Source organism: Vipera ursinii (assembly GCF_947247035.1).
Source record: "Vipera ursinii genome assembly, chromosome: 3".
Taxonomy (NCBI): Eukaryota; Metazoa; Chordata; class Lepidosauria; order Squamata; family Viperidae; genus Vipera; species Vipera ursinii.
Window position 1 is genome coordinate 161,102,719 of NC_139516.1, and position 25,511 is coordinate 161,128,229.

A 25,511-nucleotide genomic window follows, 5' to 3' on the forward strand; every position below is an offset into this window, starting at 1 on the left:
CGGGCGGTGATTCAGCCTCCCCGCTTGGCTCACTCGGCAACTTCACAGAGGCTGGGAGGGAGCAGCAGCAGCAACTGGCGCAGCCCCCTGACCAGCCTTTTGCTCCGGCCGCGCCTCTCGGTGCGTGTGAATCGTCTCCCTCTTGTCTTGGCAAGAGCCGTTTTCGCACGCTAGAGCAGCGTTTTCCAACCTTAGGAACTTGAAGATGCGTGGACTTCAACTCCCAGAATTCCCCAGCCAGCTACGCTGGCTGGGGAATTCTGGGAGTTGAAGTCCACGCATCTTCAAGTTCCTAAGGTTGGAAAACGCTGTGCTAGAGGTCAGAGCTTTCTATACGTTAAGAGTGCCTGGCGCTTGCCCAGACCCCTTCCTCAGCCAGGCCGGAGTCTAGTAGGTGGCCACCTACCCCCTCCGACACATTGGGATGGCATAATTCAATGTTGTTGTTAGTTGCGAAGTTGTGTCCGACCCATCGCGACCCTATGGACAACGTTCCTCCAGGCCTTCCTGTCCTCTACCATCTTCTGGAGACCATTTAAGCTCACGCCTACTGCTTCAGTGACTCCATCCGGCCACCTCATTCTCTGTCGTCCCCTTCTTCTCTTGATCTCAATCTTTCCCAGCATTAGGCTCTTCTCCAGTGAGTCCTTCCTTCTCATTAGGTGGCCAAAGTATTTGAGTTTTAGCTTCAGGATCTGGCCTTCTAAAGAGCAGTCAGGGTTGATCTCCTCTAGGACTGACCGGTTTGATCGCCTGGCAGTCCAAGGGACTCCAGGAGTCTTCTCCAGCACCATAGTTCAAAGGCTTCAATTCTTTGGCGCTCAGCCTTTTTTATGGTCCAATTTTCACTGCCATACATTGCAACTGGGAAGACCATAGCCTTGACTATACGCACTTTTGTTGACAGGGTGATGTCTCTGCTTTTTAGTGTGCTGTCTAGATTTGTCATGGCTTTCCTCCCGAGGAGCAAGCGTCTTTTAATTTCTTGGCTACAGTCCCCATCTGGAGTGATCTTGGAGCCCAGGAAAATAAAATCTGTCACTACCTCCATTTCTTCCCCATTGTAATTCAATAGTCTGAATTAAAAAGGCAGTCTGGTGTAATGGTTAAAGGCACTGGGGAGACCCGAGTTCTAGGGCTCCCTTAGGCATGAAGGCTGGTTGGGTGTTTGGGCCAATCACTTTCTCTTAGTCCTAGTCTAGGAGGTCATAAAAAAAAATCCTGACAGAAGATGCAATAAACCATTTTCAAAAACGTTACCAAGAAAACTGCACAAGCTTTTTGCATGCATTCATCAGTAGTCAAGGTTGACAAAAAGGATAATTCATAGCTCTGGGCTTAGTGCAAACCCAGACAAAATAGGGACAGAATGGAGTGTACTATCTGCACTATAATATATCCATCCCATCCCATCCCATCCCATCCCCCCTTCTCTTTAAGCTTTTAAGAGGTTTTTAGAAAGACAAGGATTGAAAACAGAATACAGGTAGTCCTCCACTTAAAACCATCCATTTAGTGATTGTTCAAAGTTACAATGCACTGAAAAAAGTGACTTATGACCATTTTCCACACAACCATTGCAGCATCCCATGGTCACATGATTAAAATTCAGATGCTTGGCAACTGGTTCATGTTTATGACGGATGGTGCTGTGTCCCTGAGTCTGTGATCACATTTTGTGACCTTCTGACACACAAGTCAATGAGGATGCCAGATTCATTTAACAATCATGTTATTAACTTAATCGCAATGATTCACTTAAAGCTGTGGCGAAAAAGGACATAAAGTGGGGCAAAATTCACCTGTCTCACTTAGCAACCGAGATTTTGGGCTCAATTGTGGTTGAAAGTTGAGGATTACCTGTACTGGAATTAAACAAAAAAAACCTAGTGATAAAGCGTGGATAAAAACTATCAATTTTTTAGGGAACTTTTCTCCTCTTTTGTTTGTTTCCATGACCACTGTACTTTGCAATAAACTTTGAAGGATAGTGTTAATTTCTCTTTAGGTCATTTAATTGGTTATTTTTTTAATTGGGTCTAGAAACCTATTTTTGTTTTCCTAGAAACCATATTCCAAATGTTTAAATTTGCTTCCAGTGTGATGTGCAGTATGGTCCTTATTATTATAATACAGATATATCAGTTTCCTACGTTGTGACAAATTGTAGATGTCAGCACGTATCTTAATACATTGTATTTTTATTTATATTTATATTTTCTGGAATTATATCTGAAAGAAAGAATGATTTCAGTTCAAATTTTACTTTTAGAATTTTCTGAATATTTTGTTCTATTTCTCAGTATTTTGAGGGTATTTTTTAACATGACTATCATATATGATAAAATGTTCCCTTGTTGTGGCATTTCCAACATATATTGATTTGTCTGCATTAGTAATTATTGATGGAGTTATATGTATATAACCTGTAAAACATTTTATACCAATTCTCCCTTAAATTTTATTGATTTTTCCCCTCCACATTTCTTCCCATTATTGTACTGTGATTGCTTCTTTGTTGTTTTGAACCTGCCAGCTGAAACAAAAAACTACATGTGTGGTAGATGTAGCAGCCAACCAGATGTCTGCAAAAAAAACCCTTTGGTAAGTGTTGCTTCCAGTGGATTGAGAAATGGAGAGGGTGCCCAAGAGGTTTATACTTTATAAAGTTTGTGCCAGTGCTGATTTGCCACTGGAGTCTTGTTGCCATGCACGACTCGCAGGCTTCTTTTGCAGACACTTGGCAAGTGATCCCTTAACTTCTTTGACAGGAAAAATCTGGCCCTTTTGGGACAGTCTGCTACAAAGTGAACAGGAAGGAAGTGACTGCAGAAAAATAGGGGCCATGCCAACTTTGGGCTCTGGCCATATATTTACCCATGAATTAAATTGCCATATTGCTTCTAGCAGATTACTCCTACAAGAATGTGCTCTTCAGTTGGAAAAAAGTGGTCCAACCTTGGTTTTCCTTTGTACCAAATTAATGAATGCAGCCATGCAAAAAAGAGATCCTTCCTTCATTGTGGCTTGGTCTTAAATGCAATGAACGTTGCGGGGCAATTGACTATTCCAAGCATCTGGAATCTCAGTCATGGCCACCTGCTAGGAAGGAGTCTTCCAGCAGAGAATCGAGAGGGGAGCCAGAAGGAACAATTTTGCATTTGCCTGGCAGAGTTGTGACTCAGAGTTGGAAGGAACAGGTGGGATAACACTGCTCTGGACACACTAAATGATGAGTATGCTTGTGCTTCCACCCCGTGTAGTATGATTTGAAAAGAAACAGATCATCATTACATTCACAAGTGAGCCAAGGGTCAACATTTCCAAGTCCCAGTGCAAGCAGGGGCATTTTTCTCTTCTTGGGAGGGACTACAATCATTCATTTAGCGACTGCTCAAAGCACTGGAAAAAGTGACTTGCAACCAGTATTCACACTTGAAACTGTTGCGTGATCAAAATCTGGGTGTTTGGTAATTGGTATGTATTTTGACAGTAGCAGCATCTTGGGTTCATGGGATAATCATTTGTGACTTTCCCGGGCAGCTTCCAACAAACAAAGTCAGTTGGGGGGGGGGGGAAGCCAGATTCACTTAACAACCATTGCAAAAAAGGTTATAAAATTGAGTATGACTCACCTAACTACTGCCTTGCTTAACAACAAATTCTTGTCTCAATTGTGGTTGTAAGTCAAGGACTACCTGTATTAAGTTGTGTAGGCTACTCCTGTTCCCTGCTTAGAATAAATGCAGGGCTACACCTGTCAATGTCCATGCCTTTAATCATTGTGAGAAAGAATCTCTGCCTAGATCTATTTTTTCCCCCGTCATCTGCCTGGAGAGCAGGGATGGGTTTCCTGCACACAAGCAGTGTATGGGGCTGTGTGTCTACGTAATCCCTTCCTCTCATTCTTTCAGTAGATATTGGGAAGGAGGGGTAATTTGATTGTCTTCCATGCTAAGGAAAGGGAGGGCATAGAAAAATGAACATAGTGCTAAGACAAGAACAAATATTGAAACAGTATTTGAAATATTACTGAGTACAGATAACCAGAGGAAAGAACTGAAACCTTGAGTGGTTGGTACATTAGTTTACTACCAAAGACATAGCTACCTTAGTTGAAATGATTTGTATGTGCCACCTACACAAGAAACAAGCAAAGAAACAACAGAAATATTGTGTAAGTCATGGAAAACTGATGGAGTGCTTTTTGCATATTCCATCTGTTTTGCAGAATCTTTTCCGTGTTTTCAAGGATTTTTTTTTAAATAGTTCATTTTTCCCCCATTTTTTTAATCTTTTGAGCATTCAAGATTACCAACTGACTTTATTAGAAGTAGTAAAAAAGGCCATATCCAACTTTTGAAGCAGTTGTGCATCTCCAATTATTGATATTTGTGTAACTGCTATTGGTTGCAACTAAACGAAACTTCTGTTCCTCTTTTGGATTGCTACATTGCCAAGAAAAAAGAAAGCAGTGGGAAACATAATTTCCTGGCATCAAGAAAGGCAATATGGAGTATTCCTACCCAACCTTATTGAGGAAAAATCTACTGTTTACAATCTTAACTGGAGGATGGAATCAAAAGCTTTGATGACAAAACAAATATTTATTTTGAAAGGGATAAATCCTTTCATTGTAAGGTAATTAGGCAGGAGCCAAGGAAATTACAACAGTTATTTGTTACCAAATGAAATATGCTGAGACAACTGCTCTGCCTTTTTAAAGCTAGCCATTATGCATTCAGAGGATGGCTAAGTTGCCACAAAGTAGCTCACTGGAAAGCACTACATAACTTTCAAGCATTTGAATCTTTCCTTAGCTTTTTTTTTTAGATCAACCAAGTGCACTTAAGTTTCTACTATACCAGGGGTATACCAGCTGGCTCAAGAATTCTGGGAGTTGAAGTCCACGAGTCATAAAAGAGCCAAGGTTGCCTACCCCTGTACTATACTGTCTGCTGTTTTCTGTGATGAAAAAAGTCAAAGTTGATTTGAGGGACTTTAAAGTATATATTTACAACCAGAAAAGAGAGACTGAATCCACATATTGCTTGATTTTTTTTTTCCAATTTGGCTTTCAGTCAGGCATGTTTATTAATAATAAAATTATTTCTCATGATCATTTTCTCGCTCTGTTGCAACACCTTATGCAACTTTCCTTAAGAAACTTTCCAGGGGCATGATATAGGACGTCAAGTCTTGTAATTCCCAGCAAGAGGTTTGTCATAATTTCAACCCCAAACTGGAGAGAGATCATCTTTAAGTATGTGCATCACTTGCTCTTTAGATTTTTGACTGTTTAAGAAATATATCTGCAGTGGGGCTTGTAAGCCGCCCTGAGTCTTCGGAGAAGGGCGGGATATAAATGGAATTAAAATAAAAATAAATAAAAAAATAAAAAATAAATTCCTTATAGTTCCAATAATGTGGCCATATAAAAACAAATGGCACACGCCATAATCTCCTGACTCAAACAAGACTGCTCCATTTTGACAAAAAGACAAAAAGCTGCGTCTTACAGCAGCAAACTAGAAGCGCCTGTTAAAAAGTACCAAAGAATGAATGGTCACATTCTTCCATCTTATTTATTCAAGAATGTGTTTTTCAGAAATGAAGCTAATTGTTAGTGCACAAATGGAAACTGTGTGTGCTGTAATGCCATATGCCCATGATTTAAAAGCACATGAATGCCGAGAATGTAAAGAGGTCAGGACAGCCTTTCTTTATCCCACCCTTACTGCCCACCCACAAATTAAAAAAATCTGTGTCAAGGTCTATTTTGTTAAACAGTGTGTCCAGAATTTGGGATTGCATTATATGTCAAGTGCACCAGAGAATTAAGAGCATTGAGGAAAGAGAGCAAATGCACAGTTGTAGTCACTGTGCCGAGGAGATGCTTTGCCAAAATATTACCATGTCCTTTAAAATAAATGAATTCTTCTTTATGCCACTTGTTCTTCTACAGAATTAAATGGCGTGAAAGATAACATTCATTTTGATACTGAAGAAGGGGGGGTGGAGCCTAGAATTTGCTTATGTGAAGTTGTTTGCCATACATATCCCTTGCTGTTTGTGGATTTGTATCTGGATTTAAGGCTACATTTCTGTACAGAAATTGGAGCTTACACATTCTTAAAGCCAACATTGGCATTGGTTATTTTCCATTGGTATATATATATGGAAAATATATCTTGGTGAGTATATCTTAGTTTGATGGAATTGGCCCAACAATTTGCTGGGAATTCATGCTGGTGTCAGGATCTTGCCATCTTGAGTCAACTAATTAATCCATCTAATTTAGTATTAATGAGATTGGTGAATGCTAAGTGAAAACAAGAGAGACTACACGATGAGTTAGTTAATGTGTGAACCCTATTGAAGTATGGTTCCTTTGGTTCTGTCTTAGCATGATGGTGAAGCTAGTCATTGTGATTTATGGCCTATCATCCCATGTCATGCTGTCCACTGTGACTTCTATGAGATTAAATAAGTCATGCTTTAGTGCAATGTGTGAACCAGTCATTAACTTGCAAGTAGTTCTCTGTGTTTCAGATGAATTTCTTCCGGCTCACCCTGAAGATGCTAGACTCTGAACATCAGAACTTCTGATCTGCTATTAGTTATGGCTTCTCTTATGTTCAGGTACACTCAGCAATTATGATGAACCCAAATACTCTTAACAACTCTCTAGATCTTGAAGCATCCATCATAAGGCATATGAGTAGATTGATAGATGCAAGTCAGATGGCAATTGACTATTGTATATATTTTAAATCAAGGTGATAAACAGAAATTAAAAAAAATATAATAGAATTAAAATACTGATTAAAATGATCTATAAAGTAAAATGCCAAAATAATCTAATAATGTCAAATCTGGTAAAAGAGAAATGTCTGTACAGATTTCCTAAACGAGGAAGAGGGGGCCAAATTTAGCTCATGGGGAACTGCATCCCATAATTTAGGACAACAGTAGAAGAAAGGCCCCCTTTTCAGGTGCCACAATAAGGATACTTTGACATAGGGATGATTTTCAAAAGGGCTTCCCTGCAGATCTCAACAACTGGACAGGTTTGTAATAGAAAAGGCAATCCTCTAAATATTCAGGCACTAAACTATAAGGGACATTTTGGGGAAATCTGCCTGGTTTGCAATTGGCCACCAGCATATCTTTCAATACAGTTATCCTGTGACCCTGTGTCTTGTATCCATGCCAATAGGTTTTCAATTGTAGCCACACTGAATTGGTGAAGGAGGGTTGATTTATAGTTACTGATATTTTTTATTATTTTGATTTATTTCTATTGAAGTTCAAGATTTTATTATTCCATTCCAGGAATTCCCATTGTGCTTGCTTCTTGACTTTGGCTATCTTGAAGAGCTGATAGCCTTGAAATTGTGTCCAAATTTTTCTGTCCCATGTAAACTAAACAAAATCAATGTGAGGTATTTTTAGCTTCTTTCTCATACTTCCCTGTTTCTCAAGACCATGGGATCTTTTCTGTGAACTACCCTTTACTTGCTTGTTCATTCCTTCCACATGGCCAAGACCAATCCTACCATGTATTCCTTTAAACAAATATGCAATATCTGAAATCAATAGGTTATCCTTGTCAAAGTAATATTTTGTATGGTCTCTTATGTGTTACTTTCCTTTAGTAATATAACATTTGGAGAACTGTACCAGGAATAGTGCATATAGAAATATATTTCAAAGCCATGCAAAATGATTGGCATTATATTTATATAAAGGACAACATTGCACTAAACATTTAAAATGAAGAGTATCCGATAATTAGAAGGTAACTAGCAGATTAGAAAATTAGAAAAAAACTTACTTGAAGCAGCGAAATAAGATGTGATGTATATGATAACTAAGATTCTAAAACATACTCGAAATCCTTTCTACCATTAAGAGGAATCAGTTAATTAGCCCAGAAAAGGCAGAATGCACAATTAACCTTCATTTACACCCCATCTTTAAAATAACTTCATAAATATTTGCCATAAAAATTAGTGGTTCCTGGAAAAATGGAACTGCTACTAATGGTTTTAAGTAGCCCATGGACTCATTCTCAGAAAGGCAGGCAGCCTACTTCGGTCTGCATTACTTCACAGTAAATGTGGGGCTCTACAAAAGTCTGTTTGTACAGAAAAGCCAACCTTATGGGAAAAAATGTCACTTCTCTTATTTTCCAGATTAATCACAATAGATGAAACTTGATACCATATACCACGGCTTCATTCTACAATGGTCTGTCTTTAATGCACTCAACGTCTGCCTAACATTAGGTGAGCCATGATGAATAGGAGTGTATTTGTCCTTAATATCATATTATTGTAATCTTAAGCAAGCAAATAAAAAGAGGTAGAACGTTGCAAAAACAACAGGCAGACAAGGGGAAATCAATTTTTCCAAGGCTTAGAAAAATTGAAGACAATGAAAAGAAGCAACTAGAAGACAAGGTGGCTGATATTGCCACCATGACAAAACCATAAGCTTAGAAAACTAAAAAAAGTATGGTAGTTATTGACAGTCAATCATATTACTGGGAGAAGGCAATCCCATAGATATCAAGTACCATGAAGGGCCGTAGAGATGACAACCAACACCTTGAATTGCATCCAGAAGCCAACTGGGAATCAATACACCTCTAGATGAAGGTGTTACATGGATGTCTCAAGGTTCACCCATATTCAAGCTACCAGATTCTGGACTAGCTACAGCTTCTGAATGTTCTCTAGAGGAAGTCCCATATTGAAAGTGACTGAATGACTGAACAATTGACTAGAGGTGGGAGATGTCCCTTATGTTTTTTGGAGGGTAAACATTTGGTTTGAACCATGATGTATGTCATACATGTTGGCTGGACAGAATTTTGAGAATTATAGGGGTTTTCTGCATTACTTACCCTGAATCAGAGTTTATACTAGTTTCATACTGTTTGATGTTGTCAAACATCAGAAAATTGCATTACTCATAGTCAGCAAACCACAGAGAAATTCAGAGGCTACAAAAAGAAGGTCTGGGGGCTTGGAGTTACAGTGTTGGGTAATCTGGAGGGTGCCAGAAACAATGTATTGTGCAGAATTATTGCCTTAATTTGTTGTTACAATATTTGTCTTGTAACTACAGAACACACCTTCAGTTCAGTTGGGGAGTGTTGTGGAATGAATGTTGAAGTTGTGTAATTGCTACTTTGTTTCATGGAGTAGAAGAACTACAGAAGAATTGTTATATTTATATGTAGTGCCCATTTGTTATCTAAAACTATTTGTGTAGTTTCAAATTAATGCATGGTTTCATGAACAGATTAATGCCTGACAATGCAGAGATTGAATATTTTACTTGAAACTGTTTCAATTAATTTCACATTTTTTTACTGGATAAGGAAACTGCTGAAGATTGCAAATAAACACGAAAGGCACAGACTGCTGATCAATTTAGTTGTTTCAACCTACTTCTGTTTTCCATTAGCTGTCAAAGAGCATGTGAGACGTTTACAGATTTCACTTTGCATTCTTTTCAAATAAATAATTCACAAAGAAATAATACAGATAACACAATAACTATTGAAAACCTCACTAAACCTTCCCCTTTGCACTCAAGCTGCCATTTTTAGATGAAGGAAATTGTTTTAAAAACCCTTGTTCATTTGAGTTATGTTGGGAAGGATATATAATACACACACACACACACACACACACAGAGATATACATAAACAATCTGGGTCCTCATTTTACTGACCCCAGAAGGATGGGAAACTGAGTCAGCCTTGAGCTGCTGGCCATCAGCAGTTAGCTGCAATAACGGCTCTTCACATCACTATGGCTCTTCAACCTAGACCAGGGGTCTCCAACCAGGACAACTTGACTTGTGGACTTCAGCTATGTTGGCTGAGGAATTCTGGGAGCTGAAGTCTACAAGTCTTACAAGTTGTCAAGGTTGCAGACCGCTGACCTAGACCAACCTTTTGGAAAAAAAATTTTCCTCAGGGAACCCTGCATAAAATTTATTATATCTACAGCTAGCATTGCACAGTATATGATGTCCAGACATGTTTTGCTCCTACTCATAACCTCTCACAGAACTCCACTTGAGCAAGGCTGGCCTAGTCAACATGAACACTCAAACTACATCTCATAGCAGACACAAAGCTTTTACTTTTCTTAGCAGGACTAAGGTACCTTCTTCCTTTGACGATACGATATGATAATCTTTATTGACATTGTCCCGTACAGAACAACGAAATTGAAAAATCCACATCAACCCCACAAAAACAACAAAATACATATCAACATACCACCCACCCCACATATACACATTTAACCCCTAGAAACACTCTAACACTCTAAAAACTAAAATACAGAAGTTCTCTCAGAAACTGCATTCTGCTGCATTCAAAGCCAAAACCGCTTTTGGATAAAAACTATTTCTCAAGCGGCTGGTCCTGGTCTTTATGACCCTATACCTCCTTCTAGAAGGCAGAAGCTGAAAGAGATCATTTCCGGGGTGCGTGCAATCCTGCACAATCTCCACAGCTTTCTTATAACACCTGGAGGCATAGATTTGATTTAAAATAGGAAGAGTACACCCAATTATTCTCTCCGCAGTCTTTACGATGCTGGACAGCATTGTTTTTTCCCTGACTGTACAACTCCCAAACCACACACACAGACCATAGGTTAACACGCTCTCTATGGTACAGTGGTAGAATGCCAACAACAGGTCCTTTGAGAGATTATGCTTTCTGAGAATTCTCAAGAAGTATAACCTCTGCTGTGCTCTCTTCATCACAACTTTGGTGTTTGCTCCCCATGTCAGATCATCTCTTAACTCCATTCCCAGAAATCGAAACACCGAGACCTGTTCCACACAATTCCCTTCAATAATAAGTGGATGAATGTTCGATTTGCATTTCCTAAAGTCTACAATAATCTCTTTTGTTTTTTTAAATTGAGGAATAAATTATTTTCCCTACACCATCAGCAACTCAACCTCCTTCCTATAAGCTGACTCCCCTTCCCCAGCAGCAGAAGATGACAATTCACTGGGTGCTTTTTTAGTTTCTGGATGTCACTGCTACTGCAATTCAACCCTATTCTTGGAAATCTGGAGTAACTCTGGATATGCAGGTTTGAGAACAGTCCTACTGGTCAGATGTGCTCACCATTAAGCACCTAGTTTTTTTTACCCCATAGGATCATTCCATCCAGGTCTTTTGACTCAGGTTTCCCCAGCTGTTCCTTAAAAAAAGAAACTTGCTTCCTGGGAAACCTCCAGGTATCTTGCATTCATTCAGCATTCATTCCTATCAATTGAAATAATTATTTTCCATAGATATTCTGGAGCTTCCCATGCTTCTTGAACGAGGACAGTAATTGTACAGTAAGGAACAATAGGAGGAAAATGGAATGTTCTCACTCTGTGCTTCACCATGCAACTCAGGAAGGGGGAGAAAGGGGGGGAAACATTTGATATTTTCTGTCAAGTGAAATGTTACCAGCCCATTGCTAGTCTAGCCGTTTCAAGGCCAAGGCTTGTCCTGATGCTGATACGCAGCCTGGGAGACAGCATGAGGAGGAAAGAGGGGGCTACGTTAGACCCAGCATCTTGGTTTTAACCATTAAGTCAAATCCTCTTAGGCAACTTTTTTTTGTTGGCAAAATCAGCTTTCTTGAACAACTGTAACCAGAGTTTGAACAACTAAGATTACAAACTAAGAGGCGATGCCTGAAAAATAAGAGACAACATTTTTAATACTGATATGTGACATTTATTTATAGATTAGCAACAATGAGAAAGTTTTAAATGGAAATTAGTTTAATGTTGAACTTCTCTGAGGTATAATACGACTTTTCACACACAGTAATCAAAGAAAAAGTTGTGAGTCAGTATGTGTGATGTTTTGCTGGGTGAACCACTTTCTACTGGAAGTTTATGGCAGAAGAATTAAGTTAGTACATTAAAAAGATTCCGACCATACTTACAATGATGACATCATTATCTTAAATAAAAGCTTAAACATTAAAAGTATATTTATGTACCAAGCTAAACTTGAGATATTTAATATATTAAGGTGTAACTCAATCTCTCCTTCCCAAAACCTGCTTACAGTGTTGGCTGGACAGACAAGCAGTTAAAAAGGCTGTTATGTTTGCTTTAGTGTTTGGCATCCGTAAGCAGACCATCTTCATAATCACCCATTACTTCTAGTATGTATGTTCCGGTGTGGAGAAGAAGTTGCCCTGTGACTTGGGCAACCTGTGACAGAAAACGAAGCATCTTCCTGTGAAGAAGGTAACATTTGGCTTTGACCAACTGTATGATTACCAGAGCATGGATTAAAACAATGCATTATCTGACAAAGATGGTCCAGCTTATACAAAGTAGTGCTATTGTAACCAGCATTTTTTTTTAATGTTCATTTCACAGATATAGTCAATTTCAAAATGCTATTGCCCTCAATTGTCAGAGATCTTGGGAGAAGCTCATAATGGAAGCACCTTCCTTTTGTAACACAGACTGCATTCTTAGGTCATCTGCAACTGACTTAAGGCAGTCTGTTTTGTCATGGCTATGGGACACCCTAAGGAGATTTGCCTGAAACTAAAAATATCTTTTTAACAAAAGCTCGGCTAATGTTGTATTTTCAGTTTTGCTGTAATGATTTTTCTGTTTATTTGCTGTTAACTGAGGTGGCACTGTGGTTTTATACATATATACTATACCACAATTTATTAAGGGCAATTAATATATTAATATTGGCTTGACTCTCAAACCTGTCTTTTTGCCTGTTTTGGATAAATGTATTGCACAAACTTAGTAGTCAATTGTGGCAACTAAACAATGATTAAACTTGCTTAATACAATGCACAGAATAGTCACAAGATCAGATGCTTTTTAATACCAAGTTTCTATCACATTTGAATATGTAATATTTTAACAAAAAAATTGTGGCATTTTTTTGGCAATTAAGTTGTTATGACTGCTGATAGAAACTATTAAAATATATTATTATTTCAAAATTAGGTTGCTCCTTTTATTCAGGGAAATGTATTTCTGTTCCCATTCAACCACAGTTACATATTAAGTTCTTATATGAGAAACTGTACACACTACTACCATCTAGTGCCTTAATATCCAAAACTTCAAAAATTCTCAGTTCTTAATTTTTTAATTTAACTCAGTCTGATTATTGAAACAGTCATGTTATAGCTATCTATTGCTGCATATTAAGTTCTCATTGTAAACTACACAAAGGTAGCAGACTTTTTGTATTTTCTCAATTTAAGAAATGTTTTAAGAGCCTGCTTGCTTGATTATAGTTATTTTGTACATGCCGCCAGACAACCCTGTGACACATTTGGTCATTTTTTGAGCAAAAGATAGTGCAGTCTGACGTGCCCAAAAAGAACATTTAAGTTTTATATTGACCATATTTTTTGCCCAATTACTAGATGGTTCTGTGGTCATCTAGGAAAAGTATTTATCATAAACAGTAAAAAAAAATAGTGGCAAACAGTTTTACAAATCAATATTTACTTATCGTGGATAAGAAAGCAGAAGGAGGAGTGACTTTTGATTTCCTGCTGGATTCCCCATTGACTTGGCTTGTTGGAAGCAGACAGGAAGCATTGGAAAGTATGATCCTGTGACCACAGGGATGCTGTAAGGGCCATAACTTTGCAAATAAAACCGGGCTGAACATTGTGGAAACTTTAATTCCACACAATACTGGGTCACAGATATTTTATGCATTCTTTATGTTAGGAGGTTTTAGGTATTGTGATTCAAAAACTGTGTGTGCTGTGTTACACTGTGTGGGCTAACCTGAGGGTACAGACAAACAGATGAACACAAGTAGAGTTTTAGTAGTATATAGATTATAAAAATGAAGACTTAACTCTCAGAACTTTGGACAATAACATTGGGCCTTTAGTTTCTATAGCCTTAACTATCTGCACAGTGGATAATTCTATTATTTGTATAAAAATAGTTAAAGTAGGGATAAAGTAAAGGTAAAGTTTCCCCTGCACATGCATGCTAGACATTTCTGACTCTAGGGGCCGGTGCTCATCTCCATTTCAAGCCGAAGAGCCAGCGCTTGTCCGAGGACATCTCCGTGGTCATGTGGCCGGCATGACTAGACGCCAAAGGTGCACGGAATGCTGTTACCTTCCCACCATAGTGGTCCCTATTTTTCTACTTGCATTTTTATGTGCTTTCGAACTGCTAGGTTGGCAGAAGCTGGGACGAGTAACAGGCGCTCATTCTGTTACGTGGCACTTGGGATTCGACCCGCCAAACTGCCGACCATCTGATCGACAAACTCAGCGTCCTAACCCACTGAGACACCGCGTTCCTTAAAGTAGGGATAGGCTGAAACAATTTTTTGATATTATACCAAGTTGGGCAGGTACAAATTGAATAAATTATTATGTTTTCAATACTTAAACAAAGGCAAGTATGGAATTATTTTTCAATAAACTGAAGTTTATCAAAATTATTTATATCGCCAAATTTTTATTCTTCCTATTGTAACACAACTTGGATTTAATGAAAAATGTCCAATATTGCTCAACTGAAGTATGGAAATTAATAAGCCAGTGATTCTACTTAAGGTAGCCATTTCTTACCCTTACATCCTATACTTTCTTTAAAAAAGTTAAATGCACCCTACTAAATTCACACATCACTGTCACCTCATAACCTCTCTTGAAATAGGTTAGACTGAGACATAAGTCATAGAATGGTCTTCATGATTTATGGGGTGGGCATCTACCTTGATCCCTCCAGTTCAGTGAGATATGCTCATATTTTATTTATGGTCTTTCATAGGCACTTATGCTGGATAGGCTTCCAAACCAGGAGGGTTGCTCTTATGCACTCTGACCTGCTTAAGATAATAAAAACACAAGGCTACACTTTGCCCTAGTTTAGTTGTAAGAATTCAAAGCCTTCTTTCATAAGCTCTTCTTAAAGCAAAAAGTAGAATATGCTGTTTTTCTGATTACATGTGTCAAGCTCCTGGCTTGACAATCTCTGGGGGGGGGGGGAATCTGTGCAGTAACTGCTCCACCTGGCTGGCAGCTGCTCACTGCACTGCCAATCATCTGGAAGGCCAGAAACCTCAATTTGATACCGCCGAACAGCTGACTGCACCGCCGAACAGCTGGGAGGCCAGAACCTTCGATTTTGACGCCACTGACCAACTGACAGCTTCGGCGGCCCGGACCCAACGCCGCCGAACAGCCGGGAGCATTGGCAACCTGCAATCGGGGCCGCTGGTCAGCTGGGAGTGCCTGTACCTTTGCCTCACAGCTGGGAGGCTCAGTGGCCCGGCCCCGATGCCGCTGAGCAACCGGGAGCATTGGCGGCCTAGTATCGAGGCCGCTGATCAACTGGGAGCACTGGCAGCCTGGCGCATCTCCGACGATCAGCTGAGTGCTTCGGAGGCTAACCCCCCCTGCCGACCAGCTGTTCTCACCACCGGCCTACTGCATGGGGAAGCACGGATGAAAGGAATGGACTTACCTGACTGCAGAGCCATGGACCCGCGTGGAGCCGGAGGATGAATAATGTGGCTAAGGAGGGGGGAGGGGATCTGGAACAGATTTGTACCTGGTTATCCGGATGCTGGTCTGCGGGGAGGGGAGGGATGGAGCAGCAGGGGGAGGGTATTTAATGCACTGGGAGCAAACCACTCCCAGTGCTAACTTTGTTTGCGATTCAGCATCTGTTTGCTACGTTCCTGGTTCTCGGTTACCTGTTTTATTCTGTTGGAGTTGGAGGAGGCCAGCGACCATTACGGACGTGACAATAAGCTATTAGAAGGGTTTTGTTAAACATCTGTGATCATTTTGTTCCATATACAACACTAGAAAAGTATACTTGTAAATGTATAAATGTATACTAGCGTTGCTTTGTGGTGAGAAAGGCAGCAAACAAATTTAATAAATACTTACCTTAGCACACTTTTTGCTCCCATGCACTTGACGTCGTAGGACACAGAATAGATTTCATAGAAGGTAGCTTTAATATTCAGACAACCTATGAAGTCCTTAGGATTCAATTTGTACAAATCCAAAGTGAAATTTGCTACTCCCATTCTCTTTGGTTGCTGTATTGTTGCAATACCATAATTTGGTCCCTATTTCAAAATGCAGAAAAATATGCATGAAATATTAGACTAATTACCCAAACATTTGCAATACCCACTAGACTATACTGAAAGTTTGGGACAAGTCTATCTTTTCCCCCTTCTTTTAACTAGGAGATATGGATCTAGATTTCATCTTTCCTTCAAAAACAGAAGACTGGTGCATAATTGCTTATCCCCTAACTATAATAACGCAGTGAATTAGGTTATAATAATAGACAATGGCAGGCCCAGTGTCATCACCATCATAAAAACAAGGCTTAAGTTTACATTACTAACTAGTGCTTTTTTTCTTCTATTAAAAACAAGACTGAAATCTCATGCATTAGTTACCATTCTGTAGTAATATGCTATTATGTTTGGAATAGATGTATTTGTCGAGGCGTTTTAATATAGTAAAGTTTCTGATACCAACAGATTAAACTATAGCAAATATATATACAAATATTTACAAGTGTATATTCAGGCAATTCCATAAAAGAAAATATATTATGGTTTAAAGACAAGATTCAATAGAAACAGATCCAAGAAGATGGTATAGCTCAGGGCTGTTCAAACTTGGCCCTTTTATGACTTGTGGACTTCAACTCCCAGAACTCCTCAGCCAGACACACTGGCTGAGGAATTCTGGGAGTTGAAGTCCACAAGTCATAAAAGGGCCAAGTTTGAAGACCCCTGGTATAGCGAAACAGTGAGACAAGAAAGCTGAAAAAATCCTGTTCCTATTTAGGTCATGGAATTGTAGTAGTAGTAGTAGTAGTAAAAATTTAATTCTATGGAGTTGCACAATTCAGAAAGGCAGCCAGCTAAGTAAGAGAACTAGTAAGGAATACAAGAAAATTAATGCTTTCCTTTGAAGATACAGCTAGCTAGACTTATGTGGCCTAAATAAAATGAACGCTAAAGATGAGAGCTGAGAAAAATGACAAAGAAAGAAGAATCTCACAAGTTTTTGGAAAGAGACCAATCGTAGGTCACTTATAAATCATAGGGGAAAAAATTACAAGAAGAAGGGAAGCATTGTTCTGGGCATACTTGAATAGATCTTGAAACCATTATTTATTTTTATAAAACTTTCTACCCTTTGTCCTCAGAAAAACAGGTGACAAACAAGAGGCATCAATCCGCCCCATTCTCCTCACTCAATGAAATTTGCAGTACAGCTTCGGAGACACATACAGAAGAGAACTATATCATGCTTGTTGTTGGTTGGAATGCACTATTTCAGAGCAAAACACTTACTGGCTTCCATTTCTGTCCCTTCTCCAAAAGCATGAGTTGTGTATTACCCTCTAGTGACTGGAAGAAGTCTTCAGTATCCACCACTGTTCCATCTTCCTCTAGAACTAGTGTCATCAACCCAGCAGTTATCATTAAAGCATCCAAGGTCTAGAGATAAAGGAATACAAGAAAGTTTAATTTTGAATGCCCCTTTGTGAAAGGCATGCTATAAGTCAGGTGGAAATAATTTCTGATTTACTGCAAGTAACTCAGTGAATCTTTCCTATAAAGTAGAAGATGCATTTCACCATCTACCATGAAGTTCAAATAAAGATCATAATTCTTCCTGACGGCGTATTCAGGAACATGTAATATAGGTACTGTAGGTTATCTAGAGCAGGGGTCCTCAACCTTGGCAACTTTTAAGACTTGTGGACTTCAACTCCCAGAATTCCTTAGCCTGGCTGAGGAATTCTGGGAGTTGAAGTCCACAAGTCTTAAAAGTTGCCAAGGTTGAGGACCCCTGCTCTAGAGAATATAAGTAGAAGCTATTGCACACATTTGGATCACAACAGAAACTTCTAATGGAGCTGGAACAAGAATACTTAAGCATGATTGGCAGGCTTATGTTTCTTTAGAGACTCAAACCTTGTTGATAAGCTCCTGTAAACTGCTTGCTACAACTCCTCTCCGGCTGCTTCTGTCATGGTTACAAACACGAAAAGGCCGAGCTGCATATGGAAGCAGGGCTTGTCTTGTTACTGATCCCACCGATGTTCCCACTGATACTAAAGATCTGAAAGAGAAATACAGTAATTCTTTACTTAATCTCCCTAATGACTGAGGACATTTCAGTTAAAAAGTTTCAAGTAGCAGCCTTTTCCAATCTGGAGCCAATGTTATATTGTAGTTCCTATTGCTGATATTCTTAGCCAGCATGAACTGGTCGGGCTGACTTGGAATTCTGGGAGTTGTATTCCAGAAACATTTGAAGAAAAGCATGCTGTAGTTTTCCAAAATTACTGGTAAATCTATTGCTAAAAGTATGGCTTATTTCTCAAACTGCTTGCTGAATTAAAAAACCAGAAGGGTGCAGCATGAGCTTTTTGTTTTTCAAGAATATATTTCAAATCTAATTTTTATTTTAGGCCAGAAAAGCCAAACACCGTCTTTGTCTGAAACTCCTAACATGGATCCCTATTCCTTTTTCTAGAGGAAATCAAGGCAATTCTTGACCCAGCTAGCAAGTTTATTACTTTTCTTCCAATAATTGTTTGCCAGCTCCCTAAAGATAAATTTCATTTGTGGGAAGTTTCCAGGTTAGTGCTACATCTTTGGAATAGTAGTATCTGGAGGCTTTGCTAGCTTAGTTATGATGACCCAGCATCTGAGAAAGCAAAGATCTGACACTATACCATACTTCTCCAACCTAGCTTTAGTGCCAGTTACAGATAGATAAATATAGATAGATAACCTTTATTGTAATTTTTTACTGTGGGCACAATGGCACACATTAAAAATGAAATTTAGTTGCTCTCTAAATGTACACATACACACATTTAAACATACTATATACAACATATGTATAGACCTACACCCTTACATATAAGTAACATATAAATATTAACCGCTGTCCATCTTGAATACATAACGAAAGGAGGAAGCTTTAGAGTTCACAAAGTTAATACTGTATGGAACAAAACTGTGACTGAATCTGAATCTTCTGCTTTGGATACCGCGAAGCCTCCGCCCAGAAGGTAACAGAGAAAACAGGTCATGAAGAGGATGTGTAGTGTGCCAGACAATCTTGCGGATCCTGCTCAAGCAACCTTTATATGCTGTGCCCTGGATGGAAGGGAGGGAACTGTCAATCTTTTCAGCCATCCTCACCACTCTCTGCACCGCCTTCCTGTCTGAAGCAGTGATGCTTCCAAACCAGACTGTGGTGCTGTATGACAGGATGCTCTCGATCGTCTCTCTGTAGAAAGTGGTCAGAACAGGGGAAGGAAGATGTGCTTTTCTCATGCAACTCAGAAAATGCAGGGGCTGCTGTGCCGCTTCACCAGTGTCTCGCAACCAAGCCAGCCTACTTGTTAACTGCACCCAGGAATTTGAAACAAATGGATTGTTAACTATATCTAATACTAGCACATTATGGGATTTTTATATTTTATTTTACTTGCACTAAAGCTAGAAATTTCACCAGCTTTTTATTAGCAACCAGTTCAAGTTTTTAATGGATGAAGCTAAGTACCACCAACAATGGTTTTATTTTCTAATGCAGGGGCAGGGAATTAACAGACCAAACACACTCCCTAAACTCTTTGTGGATTTGATGGGCATAGTAGCAAGATGACATTAAATCCAGCTGCAATTGCCAAAACTGGTAGCTTTTTCAGGATTTTTCACCAGGGCATTTAAGGGAAAATGTCTGCTAATTCAGGTTTACAGGAAGGTAGCTAAAAGGAATAACAACAAAAAAAGTTCATATATCTTAAAAAGAATCCCCAAGGAACATTGCTTCCATTTTCAGGAAACTACGACTAATCCACGCAAAAGGTTTGTCAACCTTTAGAGATCTATTAGAGGAGAGGAGTGTTATTATATGTAGGAAGTTGGCCAACTAGTTACATTAGCTAATATAATTCCTACAGTAAGATACAGCTTAAGTTATCCATCAAGCTCTTACATATGGTTAATTTAGGAATTTACCTCAACATATTTGAAAAGATCTTGATTAGAAAAGGTCGGTTTTAGTCTTCACTTGATTGCCAGTGAGGACCTAGCCAAAATTTCCCCAGGTACAGGTGTTTCTTCAGGCAAACCTGATGCCAATTACAGCAATAAGATTCAAGTCAAGAGAAATATATCTTTTGATAGATCACTCGTGACTTTGTCCATGATGCAATATATATTTAAACTTTCTTCCACATGTTGCCCCATATTTCTTAAGCCTCATAATAACACCATGTCTATTTGTTAGTCAAAGTTAAATCTGCAGCAGTATGGGGTATTACTAAGAAGCAAGCCGCTGTATATGACTAAAATGGCACCTCTGTTATAGCAGCATATCAGCAATCTTTTTGCCCAAATTTCCTTTGAACTTCTAGCTGCAGTTGTCTTTAACATTTCTGTATGTAATAAGAAAAAAAAAAGAAACTCATCACCTCTTGACCTAATACCATAGGCTGAAAAGATCAGTCACAGTTTATTAGAGCAAAATGGCACCAAATTGCATTGCTAGCTTACAAAATAGTTTGTGCAAATTTCAGTGTGATTCCAAGTACAAAGTCTGTGTATTTCAGTTCATCCTGTTATGTGACATTTGTCTCCAGAAAGGCTTTAAGTCCCTGAAAGCCTTATGCAAAAAACAGTGGAACTGATGGATCAGATTAACTAGCAAAGGTTTTCAATGGAAAAAAAGTCAAATAGGTATTAATTCACATTAATTGTGATTGAAGCTCACAAAATGATTACCAAGCCAAGCTGTAACTGAAGTTTTTTCAAAAATTTTAGAGGTCAGCACTGGTGATGCTTATTTGGTACAGTACAGCACCCTCTACCTATGACTATAATTGAGTCTTGACAGTCATAAAGTGGATCAACCTTTTTTTACAGTGGTCATTAAAGAATCCCATAGAACATTTTCCCCCCCAAAATAGAAATATACTCTGGTTTCCAGAAAAACATTGTAAATTGTAGTCACATGACTGCAGGGCACTGCAAATGGCTGGTTCCCAAGAGCCCAAAATGCAGTCACATGATGACAAGGAGTGGGAGCCTGGAGTTTGTAAGTTAGGAATGTGGCGGTAAATACCTTTTGGGGGTGGCTGTCATAACTTAAATGGGTGCTAACATCTGGTTGTAAATTGGTAGCACCTGTAGTGCTTTGTTCTCAGCAAAGTCCAATGTATGCTTGCCCAACACACCAGTCTTATTTTTCTTACACTTCTAGCCCACACCTTTTTTCCCCATGAACTGTGTATTTTTTCGTTCCTTATTTCAATTTTTAGTCTTCACCGAAACTGGCCGATTTAACATTTGACTTAAGTTTGTTGAATTAACAAAAATACCTGGGTTCATACAACACATTAGCCGGTACCCCAACTTTGTCCGCTGCTTTGGTTTTTACTTAAAGGGCTTAATAGGTAAAAACTCACATTTAGCTCAAAATCCCATCCCAATAAAGGAAAAAAAGGCTTCCCGGAAATACAGTACCATGCTTTCTAGCTTATGCCAAGAACTGGACAGTTTCTGGAGTATAGATGTAACTGCAATTTTACGATGAGCGTGGTCAACTAGGGCAGCCACCGCAACAAGCCATTGTACTTTAGCAATACTTTAAATCACTATAAGGCAGCGAAGCGCTACAAGCAGCCTACTCGTCTTTTCGCACAGTGTAAAAGGCAGCCGAGGCGAGTACAGGCACAGAGAGCGAGCAAGGTAGCTAAGCTTCCTTTCCGCCCGGGAGCTGAGCTCCTTTAGGACGACACCCCCATTCGCTTCTTGATTCACTAGCCGAGGAGGAGGAGGAGGAGGAGGCGAAGCAACTAAGAGGAGCAGGAGCCGGAAAACGCCTAGTTGGAGAACCACCAGTCGGTGTTTGGTGGCGAGCCCGGACTGAGGACCAACGCTGCAGTCGTGGCTGGGTCTTGGGATGTGTGTGTGTGTGTGTGTGTGTGTGTGTAGATATGGCGCCGTGCAACAGAGAAATGCGAGGAAAAGGCGCTTCCCTGACTAGAAAATTCCACGCTGTCGGAAGGCGACAAAGGACGCGAGTTCAGCTGCGCTGCAAAAAACAGCAACAAACCCGACAGGTTGCCTTGGTAACTAAAACACCCGCGGACCGCACGCACACAACATAGTTCCGCAAGCGGGATGGTTGCCGGCTTAAGTTGTAGCGCACTTACCGCAACAAAACCGCCGCATAATCACGAGCGCTTTCCACAGCCATGGTCAGCTTCTGTTCCTTCTCACCTATGACCTCCTCCGCTACTCCTTATGAGCAAAGGCGCCCCGCCCTCCTCGTCCTTTACGCCGCAGAACCGCCCATCGGTCGGAGGAGAAAGAGGGGGACAGAAACCCAACACGCGAAAGGGAAGCGATTTCAACCAGCCCTTATCTTCGTTTGGGGTGGTTGGTGCCGGATGCTATTATTGGCACAAGGCCGATTGGATCTTTTTTGCAGTCCGGGGTCTACGAATTTATAATCTGAAGGTGTTGCCCTTCACCTTTCACGGCTGTACCGTGCTACAAGAAAAAGCATGGCTTTATTCTGATCCATCTTTCATAATTTCGTATTTACTCCTCCAGGGAAGGTGTTGTATCTGATTCTTGATTCTAGATTAGAAAACAAAACTCTTGATCACCATTCATATTTTAAATGCTTAAGGACTGGTATCATTCCCTCGCCCTTTCCTCTAGTTTTTTCTTTCGCACATAACTTTCAAACCATGTTTTGAAGAACTTGGTTTGTTCTGTCCCCTGGCTACTCTGAAGACCATAGAAATCCACCAGGCAGCTGAGCGTTATTATTGATACACAACGGCAACAGTTCTCCAAATATTCAGGCAAATGTTACTGCATTCCAGATTTGCTTGGATATGCCAAGCTTTGTACTGTAAGGCTGCACGTTCAGCATATTAGTGAGTTTCTTGAACTATGATACACAGAGCAGACACAGCATTCATACATGACCTGAGTAGCATTTGGAACTGTTCTCATGCTTTTATAGTACTGCTTCTGCTGTACAAAATTGCACGAACTGTTCCACAATAGCATTGCCCTGCAAACTCAGTTTATGTTAAACTCACACATCTAGAGGACATTGTACTTCCTGTGCTACATTTACCCAGAGCTGTTAATAGCTCTGTTCAACCAATCTGGATCTGTCAAAGAACAGGATCATCTGAGTCACATTTACTCTTGTCAACAAAATTCTGAGAGACTGTCAAATGCTTTGCTGAAAATTATATATGCTATATTCATAAATCCTCATCCTTCACGCAGTTAATGCACAGGAATAAAAATGTGTAAAAAGCGCCAATGTACCTACACTATCCTTACATCCTTTTGACCCTTCCACTATGCTTATTTTTCTTTCTAACCTCTGACAAGGTCTGGAGAGAAAAGTTACCCACTTTCATTTGCATATCAGTATAGCTTTCCATGCAGTTTAGGATGTTGCTTTACATTGGTCCCAGATCTAATAGTGTGCTGGACAGCTTAAGACAAATTTTAGTAAAGCCAAAATGGAGGCGTGGAATCAGTCAGAACTAGGTGAAGGTGAAGGTGAAGGACTTATTTCCTGAACACACTATGATTCACCAAACTAAAACTATGAAAGTTGATTTGGCAAGACTTATTTTTTTTAATAGAAAACTAATAAAAAAGATTTAGTTTTGATTAACCGATATAGTTCTTATTTATCAATGTATTTTATTTTTAAAATATACCATGTTTCCAATACCTCATTTATTGTACAAGAATTCTGATACAGCATCACAGAAGTTAGCCTTGAGATGACATCTACAAACTACCTGAGCATTCACATGCCTTTCTTAGATTGAACTCAAGTAAATTGAGGGTTATCTAAATTTCTTCTGATCTATTTTAGATAGACAGATAGAAAAGGATTGTAATCTATCATTTCAATTTGCATGGATGCCCACTTCCATGTGACTTTGGGCAGCTTACAAGAATTAAAAACAAATAATATAAGCAATTGACATTGTGGTAGTAAACATAATGATAAAAAAATAATCCTGCAGGAGAAAAATACAGTTAAACATCAGATAATCTCAGACTTGATTGTGAAATATTTAATATTTTTTATTGGTTTTTATTCCCCCCCCCCCACTTGCAGTTCTACTGGGAAGAAAACTATGGTACTATAGAACAGGGCTTTTCAACTTTTTCGCCCATTGTACCACTTTTAGGATATGGCAACTGAGTACCACCAGTCGCCTAGCAAGGTGTCAAAAACTTGATGACCCCCCCAAAAAAGGAAAAAAGTGATGAAGTACAGGTAGTCCTCAACTGTTCGAAGTTACAGTGGCACTGAAAAAAATGCCCTCCAAGCCACAGCCGAGCAAGACACCTGTCTGCCTGGCTGCGCTCTTCCTCCTGTCTGAGGTTTTCATTGTTGTGAGCATTTCTGTTGAGGATTGGCAGCGGGGGGGGGGTAGGGTGGGTGTTTGTTTTTTATTCCCCCGTCTGCTGGGTGGTTGTGGCAGGTTTTTGTCACTTCACAAGACCCTGGAGATGCTGCAACATTCCAGCTGATCGACGCTTCTTCTGGGCTCAGAAGCGCCAGGATCAGCGCTGAGCTCCAGCTGGAGCCTGACGCTGATCCTGGCGCTTCCACTGAGATCTGACAGCCCCAAAGAAGCACTGATCCTGGCGCTTCCACTGAGCCGACAGCCCTGCAGCTCCAGCCATCTCTCGCTCAGGCTTGTGTGGTGCTGCCACCGGTTCAGCTCATCCCCCTTCCCTGCTACTTTTCTAGGATGGTCACGTACCACCTGCCAGGTGCCAATGTACCACAGGTGGTACCCGTATCACTTGTTGAAAAGCCCTGCTATAGAAGCTAAGTAGTTCCACTTGTGTTATAGAACAGGTCAACTCCCCATCCTTCGACCAGCACCGATCTGCAGCATGCCAGAAACCAGTTCACACAAACAAGTGAAGCCCCATCCATGGGATGCAGGCAGCACACAAAATCAGGCCCACTCTCCACAGAACCGATCCCTGGTGTTGAAAAGATTGGGGGCCGCTGTTATAGGTTTGCCTCAACCTAGGCTAGTGTTTTCCAAAGATGGCAACTCTGGCTAATCCTGGCTAAGCTATACAATACACATCTTATAGCTGCCCTTTCTTCTTTAGAATGAAGTACATGTTGGCCATATCCTGATCTGAATTTCTAATGCTTTCTACTCTTACCTCTTTCTTTAGAAAAATTAACTTACTGTATACTGCTGAGTTTTTTTTTTAAATATATTTTTTGTGAGGCAGAAGTCTTCTAAACAAATGGACTGAGGAAAATGGGCAAGTTCCTGCACACATCTGGATCAGGCCTCTGTACAAGTCCTCTTAAGTTAAAAAAATAACAGAAAAACAGATGGATAAT

The 25,511-nt window shown here is 39.8% G+C and overlaps 1 protein-coding gene across 1 annotated transcript; it reads right to left on the reverse strand.

Moving 5' to 3' along the window:
- Positions 1-11,775: 11,775 nt before the first annotated feature.
- CIDEA (cell death inducing DFFA like effector a) lies at positions 11,776-22,370 on the reverse strand. The gene is made up of 5 exons (XM_083361142.1): positions 22,294-22,370; positions 18,032-18,179; positions 17,405-17,551; positions 15,969-16,153; positions 11,776-12,289 (listed from the first exon to the last, which is right to left on the reverse strand). The coding sequence occupies exons 1-5, from the start codon at positions 22,335-22,337 to the stop codon at positions 12,163-12,165; spliced, it is 651 nt and encodes a 216-aa protein (XP_083217268.1). The 5' UTR covers positions 22,338-22,370; the 3' UTR covers positions 11,776-12,162.
- Between the last annotated feature and the right edge of the window lie 3,141 nt (positions 22,371-25,511).